The 13,044-nt window shown below is 37.3% G+C and overlaps 1 protein-coding gene across 12 annotated transcripts in view; it reads right to left on the bottom strand.

Moving 5' to 3' along the window:
• Window positions 1–13,044, bottom strand: part of RBMS3 (RNA binding motif single stranded interacting protein 3) — a 640,734-nt gene that overhangs the window by 47,499 nt on the left and 580,191 nt on the right. For 8 of the 12 annotated variants that reach the window (XM_087824903.1, XM_016198811.2, XM_016198812.2 and 5 more), the window contains 2 exons: window positions 12,832–12,942; window positions 5,254–5,301 (listed from right to left, as the gene is read on the bottom strand). In XM_087824903.1, the coding sequence (XP_087681029.1) occupies window positions 5,254–5,301; window positions 12,832–12,942 (159 nt within the window). The remainder of the gene's footprint in view (window positions 1–5,253; window positions 5,302–12,831; window positions 12,943–13,044) is intronic. The other 4 variants (XM_016198810.2, XM_087824904.1, XM_016198819.2 and 1 more) reach the window with 1 other exon arrangement.

Consider the following 13,044-nt stretch of genomic DNA (forward strand, 5'->3'; position numbering starts at 1 on the left):
TGTGTAAAAACGATATGGCAGAGAAAGAATATATGGTTCCAGGAGTTCTATGGGTTCCTCTCATGTGTCTTGGGGGTCTTTTTTTCATTTTTCATCTTTTCCAAAAACAGATTCAAATTTTGAAAAGGTTTTTAGAAAAGGTGAACAAATATTGGCTCTACTTTTATTCTCTGTCAATAGTTTTTGCTTGATTTCATGATAACACCCTTCAAGGAAATTAAGCTTAAAGCAACTGAGATTAAAACTTGACAACATATTATTTTTAGTTTTCATATATGCCTCATAAAATCCAACTATTAAGAGAAAAATGAGGTTTTCAAGTATTTTTTTCTTTTTCAAATTTGCTTAAAATAGGAAGATCTTTTAAAGAGTTGTAATTGTTCTGGTAAAGAAACACTAAAAAGAGAACAGACTCTTGATTTTGCATAAAAAGGTAGGTCATTCCAATGTCTGTCCCATGGTATTGAAATGAGCTGGATAAGGTATAGCAGGACTTTGACAAGGAGAGATGACTCCTGTGAAATAAATCAAAGACTTCCTTTTCCCAAACATCAGCCACTTTCTTTTGGACATCGCCACTCTTGCCTTTCTCTAAACATTTAAAAAATGTTTTCACTGTTTCACTATTTTCCTTAGACTTTTCCTAAACAAAGTATTCCTTAAGCCATGCATTTGGTGAACTTATTCCTTTATTCAAATTTACATTAAAGTAACGATGCAGCTGCTGAAATTAAAAAAAATTAAAAGTTTGGACCCCTATACTCGTAAGTTAATTTTAAGTATCACGGTGATACACAAATTACACTCTGCAAAACACTGATCCAATACACTTTTCTGCCTCTAAGTAAATCTATATTCCAAGTGTTCTGGAAAGAACTTTATTCTTAAAAATTCTTCATTGTTTTTGTAATATGTTTCAGAACTATGTTCTATTAGTGACTCCCTATATTTGGGACATTCTTCCTGATAATTAGCCCGCAGCTTATTAATGTCAAAACCCAAATAAAATAAAACATTTCCAGACATACAATTACCCCAGTTAAATAGCAGTTTATAATCATATTGCTTAATTTCTTTAACCTTTGTCACCTTCACCTCCAGTCCACTTTGGCCACCTGCACCCATGACCTTGACTTTGCCAAGAAATCGTTTATTATCCAAAATCTTAAATCCCAGTATTCTAATTCAGGCCACTTCACACATTTCCTCGATGCCTCTAGTCTCCATCTCCCCCCTTTCTGCTGGTCTCCCCTCCCCTACTGCCCTCCTTCTCTTTTTATTCATCCTGGAAACTATAGCTTGTCACTCGATCACTCTCTTGCCAATGCTGGCATCACACATTTTCCTTTTCCTCACTCCAACCATTACAACCTTAGCCTTGGATCAGCCCACCTGTCTCCCTTTCTGGCTACTGATCACTACTATGGAAAAGCAAATATCTTCAGAAGTTAATATCACAAAAATCCATAGTCTGTAGCTTCAAATGGACCCCGAGGACTGCCCTTCAAACTTCCTATGTATTTAGTTGGCTTTCTTACTCCATAGTTTTCCAAAGCTCTGTTCTCCATGCCTTCTCCCATTTACTCTAGGATGCCCCCTAATACTTCACATAAGAACAAATAGTATTTATCATGTAGGAAATCCTTCAACTTCCTATTCCTACATTTACAAACGCCCGCGCACATATTTCATCCCTTCCCAAATTCCTAGAAGAAGTATCTGGCTTCCTCAGTGGCCTTATTCTACAAGTCACCCCTTTTATGAATTACATCTTCAAATTTTAGAACTCTTTCCTGACTCCTAACTATCATGACCAAATACTTCCCATCTTAAAAAAAAAAAAAAAAAAGTAAATCAATCAGTTCCATTCTCCATTTGTTTCCCCTACTCCTCTTGAAAGCCAAATTTTTAGGTTTCCGGCATTTGTTACATCCACCTTCTCACAGGACATCCCCAGTCTTTGTCCTTCCCCTTAAAAATGACACCATCAGGTAGACTAGTGACCTCTCTGCAGCTAAATCCAGTGGCTTCTGATCAGGACCCACCTTGCTGAACAAGCCTCTCTTCAAATACTCTGTTGCTTATGTTTCTTTGGAAACATCATATTCTTGATTTTCCTGCTATGTCTAGAGTTGTCTTTTCCAATCTTTATTTTAGGCTCCTTGTTGTTGTTGTTTGTTTTTTGAACTTTTCATACTCTGTTACCCAGGAGTCTTTGTATGTGCTGTCTACTTGGTCTGATAGTTTCTCCTCCAACTTATTTTTTACTTGGTTAATTCCCAAGTGTCCTTACGTCTTCATTTAGATGTTTCTTCCACTTTCACTGACGTATTCTACCGTATGCTAGTTGTTTTTCTTTTGCTACCATAGCATCTTGTAACAAGAATGATAAGTATAGTTGTTACTAATAGCATTGGAGTACTTATTTTCTGCTCGGATCCGTTTTAAGCAGGCTCTATGTCTACTTATCTAATTCTCACAACTACCTTATTAGGTAATTATTATTAATTCCTCAAACAAGTAATCTAAGCTATAGAGAAGTTAAGTAATTTTCCCAAGGTCCACAACTAGTAAGTTACACAAGTGGTTTCTGAACTCAGGCATCTTATTGGAGAGTTTACAAACTCGAACATCATATATTTGTACATATGGAAGCACTTAAGACACCATGTTGCAAACACCTTTGGTACCTAACTTACTAATTAGATCCTAGGTTCTTAGAGGGACATTGCATCCCTGGCACCCAATGCAGTAATGGCCATTCCCAACAAATATTATTTGAATAAATTTTTAAAAAGGTGACACGTGGCTCAGAGAGGAAAGAGTCCTACAATCAGATTTACCCTGAACCAGCCTCAGTGTCTGCAATTGTGACATTTTATCCCAAGAATGACAAATGACCTGCTTCATCTAATCGCCCCACACCGTTTCTTGTCTCTAAGAGCTTACACACCCTGTCCCATTCGCCTCCTGCACCTCTCCCACTCTTGTCCTACTGTTCAACTTCTATTGGTTCTTCTAAATCCAGCTCAGAATTCAGTTTATTCCTGAGGGTTTCCGATCTTCTTCTCAGAGTCTAGATTTTAGTTCCTCTATACTTTACACATCTAAATATCACAAATAACAACCACCACCACAACATTCAATTAGAGCATGGCTTTTCTTTTCTAACAGTGGTCTATTTGGTACTCATCCTGTATCCCTAATACTTGAGTGTAGTGCCTACGACTCAGAAGGATTTCATAAATGTTTGCTATAGTAAATGAATGAAATTAGGTTAAGTATGTCTCGATAGGTTACAAAGCTGATATCTTCAACTCTGATACGTTATGATAATTTAGGTGGTTTCTATACAGACAAAGACTTGATTACTATTTGAATTGTCCAACACTGACATACTGAGAGATATGGAAAGGAACTCTGTGCAGATTTATAAGATGTCAAACCACCAATTCAATCGTATCCAGGGAAAGCAACTATAAAATCCCCTCAGATGTTCTTTATCCTGTCACTTCTATATTAGTCCCTTCTTTTGCATTCCACTGATGGGGTTTTAGCACTTCTTAAATTCTTAATCGTATAATACCTGGACTTTCTAACTGTTCTATGTGATTACTGTTTCTTGTTTCTTAAGTACACATAAAAAGCCAGATTACATTTCTTAAAGCACTTAATTGAGTCAGTTCTCTGCTCAAGAACTTTCTGAGGCAGCTGTCTGTCTACGAGATTAGGTGGGAACTCCAAGCCAGATGTTCTGCTTCAATTGATATGTATTGATCCTGACCCGTGGCTGATATCTTGTAAGTGCTTTTGATGTTTTCATTGCTTATTTATTTATTTATTGTTTTTAAAAGTGAAATGAGGAAACCTAGCTGAAGGAAAGTTTCAGTTTATGTCTTTCCTTATTAATACTGGAAATTTTCAAGAGTAGATGCCTCTCGTTAAACAAAGGTGCAATATATTAAACCAAGTAAAGGCTACATTACATTAAACAAAGTATGCTAAATGAAACAGGCACATTGAGGTATGATAGGTAATACACTGTGGGGAAAGATGTGATGTTTTAATTAATGGCAATTTATAGAGCTCTCCAAAAAGGGCAAAGTGACTTCACAACAGAAAGCTAATTCATTGTTTCTCAGTTGAACTTCTAAGATGCTTATTGAACCAAGGGCATAATTAAACGAGTCCACAAGACATGAAGGAAGGACTACCCTTTAGATGCTGCGTCAAGCAAACCTGGTGGCCAAGAACAGGATGTTCTCTGTTTGAAAACCACCGCTCAGTGGCCAAGCTCTACTGACTGATGGGCTCTTTCCTTCTATTTCTGGCATTTCATCTCTTACTTTGGATTTACACCCTCATCATCTAACACATGAAAGGATCAAAGAGTTCAAAGCTCTTTAGGCTGCCAGTGTTTTATTTAGTTAAAAAAAAATCAACAAAAATGAAAAATTGTGCCCATTATGCTCTTTGCAGGAAACCAAAATTCAAAGTTAAGAAAGCACAAGATCCATGCAGTTCAAAATAAAACCCCCACTTTTTCACATACATATACCCTGTTATAAATCGCACCACCAAAGTTTGTGAACTTAAATATTGCTAGTTAAAATCCTCAAGATACTCGTGTATTCTCAAATCAATCTCTGCCACCTTGCTGTACAAGTGGGACATTGGCAGCTTCTCTTTCAATATCCAAAATACCGTTTTTGGAACAAATCTGAAGTTTTGATTCATTCAACAAACAATTATATTGAGCACCTACTATGGGTGAGACACTATGCTGGGCGCTGAGCAAGCAAAATGGGATGATTTTCTGATTTCAGAAGAATTCTGGTCTCCAAAGCAGTGCTTCTCAAACTATATTTTATTAACTTGTGCCCTTCTTTCCCACTTCTCAGAAATTCTGATGAGCACTCCTAGCACTGACAACCACTGGTACACAGAACGTAGATTCTATGTTCTACGTTCTGCGTATCCTACACAGACCAAATGTCTTTGAGATTTACTTTTAATTACAAAAGCAACATATTTATTTTCCATATACCAAGTTGGACTGGAATATTAAATATATTTTTGAACCATGCTCTGCCTACTCCCTTGCTTCCTCTTCATCTCCACCCCAGAACTGAAATTTAAATTTCCTGCACCCAGCCCCATTGAGAATCACTGCTTTAAAGAGTTTTAGAGAAAACCAGGCAACCTCCATCTCTCCCCACCAATCAAGTCTGAAAGGAATTAGAATTTTCCTACCTGACACAACAGCTGGTGGAGTATCATAATCCTGTCTTGGGACTGAATCTTTGAATGAAAAGAGCATGAGAAAGAATGCAATGAAGTACAAAAGAAAATAAAATAGAATCTTAGCTCTACTGTATGTGCCCACTATATGTCATATGGTTGTCTAGGCCCCCTACCTCTAAGCTCTTAAGGCACTATGACCCTTACCTAGGTTACAGTTGATACAATGGTCCCCATGACAACCACACTGTACATGGTGTTAGGCCCCATGTGACCTTCTGGGACAGTACAGTCTATTCCAGAACACTATCATGTTCCTCAGTCGTTATTTTGGTCACTTCTTTGGGGTATCAATATAAAATCTATACCCTCTCTGGCTGACCCAAAAGTTCTACAAGGCAGCCCATCTGGAAGGGGCCCAGGGCACAATATGAAGTGAAGTCCTGGAGGTAAAAATAAAAAATGGAAAATTTAAAAGAGATAAATAAAAAATTTACACATTCCCATACTCTATGGGGGCTGATGCGTTTTGGTCACTCAGCTCTGGCTCTGATCCCAGTGGGTGTCAGTCAAAGCCAAGGAGCTTTGTGTGCTGGGACAGTGAGAGCGGAGACAAGTAGAACAGAATCTACTCAACAGATGATCGCTGTTCTTTTCCAAAGTGTCATAACATCGGAGGTGGCAAATCGTAGGGCAAGGCTAATTAAACTACATGGCATCTATTTCCAAATTTGGGGTTATATGGGACCAAATATGTCTGCTGTTTTTGAAAATGAGAAAGAGGCTTTGGTTTAATACAATCCCTTTAGCCAGAGATCTAAAAAAGGAGAGTTGGGCCTGGCCTATGGCCCAAGGCTCCCCCTTTTAAAAATGGAAAGTTCTAATCTAGCCCCAATTCCCCTTGGAGAGAAAACATGTGTGAAAGGACCAAATATCGCTCACAGTCAAGTAAACTGCCAACATGGTTAAATGGGTGTTCTGTGCGACCCTTATCCCATTTATATGATCATTACTTCTTTAAAAAACTAAAACCTCAACCTTCATTTTTCCATCAACTTGAAAACTTCCTTTGGACTATCAAAACTTTCTCTGTTTAATCTCCTTGCCACAAAAGGACAATGTAACTCACTTTTTCATGAGGGGACAGATAAAAACTTCAACATCACAAGGCACTTTGACCAGCAAAAGGAAACATTGATCAAAGATTCAAAAGCAAATAAACCTTAGGCATGAGTCATTTTGTTTCTCGCAACAGGTATGTGAACTAGTGAGTTGATTATACTCTCCAAAGCTAGCATAAGCAGAATCGATTTTATAGGATCTCCAAATATTATTAAATAGTGATAGTCATTCCTAGTACCTTTTAAAAACTGTAATCACACATTATTACTACAACAAACAAAAAGTTAATTTTAAGACCATGCCACTAGTCATTTTCCCCACAAACATATTTATAACATTGAAAAATAAATAATAAGAGTAAATCATACGTATTGTTTTATAACTTGGAGAATGTAGAAAAGTATGATTAAAATATAAATTATCCCTAATCCGTCACCCAGAAATAATGACCCTTGTTTTGTATTTTTGTACAGCCTTATTTCATAAATTTTTTTTGAGTTGATACTATACTCCACATGTGCAAATTTACACCCTGTTCTTTTGATTTAACATGATAAATGACCCTTTTCCAGCTTACTTTAATTTCTTATAGCTTCATGCAGTGTTGCATTCTGATTTGTGGATGGCTTAGGTTTATTTAATCACCCTTCATTAGACATTATAATGAACACTAGCTTGAACACTTTTCAGGTAAAAAGGCTTTTCTGTTACTTTAGGATATTTCCATAAAATAGCTTAAAACTTATTGGTCAATTAGTAGAGCTGTTTTCAAGTGTCCGCCTTGCTATCCAACTGAGACTTTCACAAATTTAGACTCTTGTCTTCATATAATGGGCATGTGCATTTCTTACACGTTCATCAGCAATGTACACTATTTTTATAACTTTATTTAATGGGTTATATGTGTATGTCTCCTGTGTGTATCTGATTAAATGACTCTCTTATTTTTTCATGTTTTTTGCATTCTACTTCCTCTTCTATCAACTATTCATATTGTTTTATCTATTGGGCTTTTGTATTTTTTTGTTCATTTATTTGAACTCAGAATCCATTTTTAAACAGAAAAAATGTAATATTTGCAATTAAACTTTCATAATACTAGGCTTTCACTTAATGCCTATTTGCTTATTGCTCAAAGACTACCTTAAAGTCCATTTATCTTACAATAAGACTAAACCAATTTTTAAAAACTATTCCCTTTTATCTATATTTTCAGTCTTGTATTTGACCATTTTTTAATTAACTGACATTTTTTCCTGAAAAACCATCTAAGGAGATAGACTCATTACCATTTATGGATTTACAATATTATTTCCTAGTAACAAGTCCTAATAGTTATACGTAATAATTGGAAAAAGACAATCTTTAAGCAAAATGAGGAATTCAGGAATTTCACCTGATACCGTCAACATTTTAGAGTAATAAAGGAGGAATGGTGTGACTGAAAAATGTTAGAGAACTATGGCACCCAAATGAAGTAGGATTACAAGATTATCTTTGTGAGCGGCATGGTTACACCATGGAATCCAATGGTGTCACAAATCACCAGTGGTTTGGAGAACACAAACAGAACTGCAGATAAGGAGCCTGCAGAACAAAAAGTTTTTATTTCTCTCAACAGATTCCAGTGACATTGTAAGCCACTGGTGACCACCAACTGAACAAATGAAAAGGAGATAAGAAACTTGTAAAACAAGATTGTCATGCAATTTGGAGGTTCTCATAACACAGTAAAATCCCCAGTGGCTTCTGCTAAAGCTTACAATAGACTGATAAGAAATGACGGTTAACAGGGCTTTGGTTCTATTCAGGGACCCCTATGACAAAAAAAATAAACAAAAGTGGAAAAGCTAGAAAATTCCTCAAGGTCAGCAGAGCCCTGGAATAAAACAGCTACACTGCCTGCATAAAATTCATTTCTTTTAAGGCCTGAAGATTCTGTCTAGCTTAAAAATAGGTAGGGAATTGAACAATAAACATTTGAGGTGGCAAGTGGTAGAGAAAGCTTAATTAAACTACATGGTATTCATTTCAAAAATGGGGGTTATAGGGACCAAATGTATCTACTTTTATGAAGATGAAAAGGAAGCTTGTCTCAATACACTTCTTTACCCAGGGATCTTAGAAAGGAAAATGGGAACTGGCATATGGCCTAAGGCCCCCCTTCTAACACGAAAACTGCGATCTGGCTCCAACTCCCCAGTAGCCCTGACCACTGCCTACTTTAGATCACTCTCTGCATTTCTCTCTGCTCTGTCCCTGGAACCTATCTGTTTCTGGAGTTGAGGCTCTTGTTTTTATCTTGACTTGTCACTGCTCAAATCTGGCCTTGTAGAATTTCAGTGAGCTTAGATGTCTGAAAGCCTCCGAAAGTTACTGGTAAGAGAGAGACATGATCAGATACTTTTAGATTGGCTGTGGCAACATGCTGCAGAATGGGCTGGAGCCAACTGAGACAGGAAGAAGGAAGGACAGTTAGAAAACTAATATTATAAGTAATCAAATGAGGCCCAGGGCAGAGAACCTAGAAGTGTGGAGGAAGGGTTGTATTTGACAAATGTCTATGAGATAAAATTGGTGGGACTTGAAAAGTAAGTGTATATGGTGGTGAGGGAGAAAGTGTAGACTGAGTCCTAGGTGTAGCATGTGACTACCAGAGCAAATGGTCATGGATATGGCTTGAGAGGAAATAAAAAGCAGGAATGTACAAGAGGAAGGGGGTCAGTGGGGAGGAAGCTTAGGGAAGCTAATACAATTAGTTTGGGTCATGATGACTTTGAGATATCGGAGGGAGACTTATGTGACATAGTTAGCAAGTAGTTGGAAAAATGGGTCTAAAATGTTAAGATGAGGTTAGCACTGAGGACTCAGATTTTAGGAGTCTTTGGCATAGCAAGCAGATTTTAAAACCATGAAAGTAGATAACATTGCTTAAGGAAATCATGTATTAATGAGAAGTAAGTTAAAAAATGAAACCCTGTCTTAGCAGCATGTGAAAGAAGAGAAGAAGCCATGGCCAGAGGGGTCAGAGGAGATGTAGGAAATCCCTGGGCAGGAGTCACAATCTGAGAACTTTTAGGACAAACTGGGTTCAATGTTCAAATATAGGGAAATTTTCCATTAAGATCCAAATATTTAGTATATCTTAAAAAATTGGAATGTGAGGCTGCCCTAGGTGTGCATGCCTCTGCAGTAATAGTGACCTAGAGTTGAGTAGTGGCTGCCTTCTTTAGATGTGGCACTGTGTTCTATCCAGGCTGCCAAGGGCGCCACCTCCCGCGACTGTTCATCTAACGCTCAGGCAGAGAAGTTATTAGTATAGCATTAAAAATACCTCTAATTTAAAATATAATCTCCAATATCGTGTATATTTACAGTACATGAGAGGTAAATATAGGCCAAATTTGATCATATATTTCTAGGGTTTTTTGCTTGAACTCAGCCAACTTCATTTGTCAATGTGACTTGGCTGGCCTCTACAAACTTCTGGGTTTACAACTTTGGAAGAGTATGTTAGACGCTAAGGGAGTGCAAACGTGAAAAAGAAATGTTATGCCAAATGAAATAGAGTAGGCCAGTGAGTTGTGCTGTGAGCTTGCTAATTTCCGACATCCCTTCTGGTGACTTGGACTAGATTCCCACCAGCTTGAAGCCACCGGAGGTAGGGAGGTAAGGACGGCTGATGTGATAAGCATCCACCAGATTTCACACTGTATTAGGAATGTCACATATATCTTTCCATTTAACACTGGCAACTCCCCAGGGATGGAAATATTATTTTTCTACTTTGCAGAAGAGGAAATAAAAGTTCAGAGAGGTTCAATAACCCGCCTAAACATGCATAGCTAATAAGGGACCGAGCCAGACTTTGAGCTCAAATTTGATTCCAACTTCCACTATTCCTTCCATGACAACAGGCCACCTTCCCAGCAATGATAAAGTATGTTGAAAAGAAGCAGACGTGGGAAAATCTGATAGCCACTCCGGATGCCAATCAAAAATTCACATGAAATGAATCTATGATGGCATATTAAAGTCTAAGAGTGACAGTTCAAGAAAAATGCACACCAGTACTCTGGACACTAAACATGGGGATATTTTGTTCAATAAACCAACAAAGTAATATGGTTTTCCCTCTGCCTTTCTAGAACCCTATGAAATTTTAAACCTTTGCAAAACATCAATTTATACAAAGCTTATAATATACGTAAATATTTTTTAGTACAAATGTGAAGGGAGAAAAGAGTGGGGGAAAAAGCTACAGGGAATTTGGTATTAAAAATAAGCCACACTTGAAACTTTTGCTAAGAAAGGGAGGGGCTGTACTTTATTCTTGAACAATTTGGCTACTGTCAGCTGGGTAAAAATGGTGGTCTTATATATAAATGTGCTCTTGTTAAAAATGCTCAAATACTAATCATAATATATATTATTGAATCAATAACTATTCTAATCCTAGATCTGTTCTATATATTTTAGCTTACTTTTCAATTCCCTAAAGGATCCAGTCATAATCGCAATTAAACTTAGCTCTTATATTTTTTCTAGTTGCAAATTTGAACGTCAGCAAGTCAGCTGGCTTTGCTTTTGATTCAAATGAGTAGGATTTATAAAGTGTTTCTTGCTGGGCTTTGCATGATAACTCCCTCTTTTATCAGCTTCCAGATTGTTATTCAATATAATAAGATTGCAATACTTCACTTATGGAGAATTTATGATCCTTTAAGGAGATTAAGGCTGATATGAAGGGAAATCAGCAGTGGGCACATGAGAAACATCAGGCCTCCCAACACTTCATGGAATCTGTTTTGCTAGTAAATGAACGAAGTGACGACAAATAATCCTTATATATTACTAAAAGCTCTAGAAATATTATCTTCAAATTCTATCTCCCTGATGAAAGTTAGCTGTGCCACAGTATAGAGTTAAAATGTCACCTTAGGCATGACTTTTAAAAGTCTAGGTCAGAGATCCAAGAAATCATTTGACCCAGCCCGAGCCTTCAGACCGGTAAAGTGTCATCAATTGCTTTTTATAGGTTCAGCAACTGAAGCCCTAGAGTTAGGTACTTTGTTTACATTAATATAATTAAATTTCTTTATTGAAACAAAGTGACTTTTCCCATTAGATATATGGACTGTCTTCCTATTTAGAGCAGATTATTGAGGCCTCAGTGGACATGTCAAAAATGTCTTATATTCCAAAAAAGCCTATGTGTCAAGCAAGTCATTGTTTTAAAGGAAAAATTCCAATATATTATTAGTGTACACAGTACATGATGTTTGGAGATGATGCTAGCATAATCATGAGGAATCACAGAAGAGGTGAGTATGAGACTTATAGGCTTAAATACATAGAGGCATGTAGTCAAAGGGGCCCCATATAACATGTTCAATATTTCAACTAGACAGAGAGAAACTGAGGCTGGAAGATGTCATTTTCCCAGGACAGGCACAACAGGGCTCAATCAAGATTTGAGTCTAGAATTCCTGATTTTGAGTCCAGTGTTCTTTCTATAGTACTTAAGCTGCCTCAGTAAAAAGAAAACATATTTTTCTTCCCACATCTTTAAAACTGACAAATTATCTGCCTTATCATTTATAAAAACTAAAAACTGTTACCAGTGGTGTCAGAAGGAGAGGTTGACTTTGATGTTTTTCACTGTTCTCTATAATGGTAATTAACAGAGCTGCAGGGTTCCAGAGGGTATTAACCATTCACCTTCTTGACCACTTGGGGAGTTGTCTTTGTCTAGATTTAAAACTAACAAAGTTTTGCTAATGATTTCAAATGCCTCATTGATATAAAATCAAAGCTGCAATAGGCAATTTTTGATATACTTTTGTTCCCTAAGGAAACAAAATGGCTAGCCAAAAATATCCCAACTTATATAAAAAAAAGATGAAGTACATTAGATTCCAACATCATCTATGTCAATATATTCAAAAGAAAGATGAAAGGAACTCGATTATGTCAGGTTCTCATTACTTTTTACTGACTTGAACATGGAAAATAAATAAAAAGCCCTGCCCATTATTCATAGTCAAGGCTGGCCGCTCCCTTGTGAGTAACCTGGGAATGATGTATTAGCTGAAGTGTAAGCATCTGGGAAAAGAAAATCAGGCTCAAGAGTATTAAGTTACAAGTCTCCATTTGCAGGTGCATGCATAAAGACACTTTTCCAAAAACAGACATTATACCTGGTGCACCCTGTCCTCAGAACAAAAAGTTGCAACTCAAATTTAAATGCAACACAATACAATACAACCTTCGGCGTTGTCAGCGCGAGTAAGCGTGTCCCAGGACTGAGTGTGCATGCAGAAGGCAGCTTGTTCCCACTGGAACCTGCAGGGTGTGCTAGTCAATGGTACAGAACCCGTTTTGCTGATGATGCCAGTGAAAAGAGAGAGTATTTCATCTTATGGAAGAAGTCCAAGAAAACAGAACAAAACAAACCCTTCAACTCACCGTTCCTGTTGTGCCCAACGAAAGATGGTTCATCTGTTGTGTCAGGGGGCCCATCATGTTTGCTGGCTGCATTGACATCGGATGGTCCATTGTCGGCGTGATCACAGCACCCTAGAAGCACACACAGTATCCATCTGAAAACACGTTCCACAAGGAAGGAAACGTTCAAAACAAATAAACACAGTAACCTGTGTTAACATCCAATGTGTATAC

The sequence above is a fragment of the Miniopterus natalensis genome, chromosome 15, assembly GCF_054644295.1.
Source record: "Miniopterus natalensis isolate mMinNat1 chromosome 15, mMinNat1.hap1, whole genome shotgun sequence".
In the NCBI taxonomy this organism is placed as follows: domain Eukaryota; kingdom Metazoa; phylum Chordata; class Mammalia; order Chiroptera; family Miniopteridae; genus Miniopterus; species Miniopterus natalensis.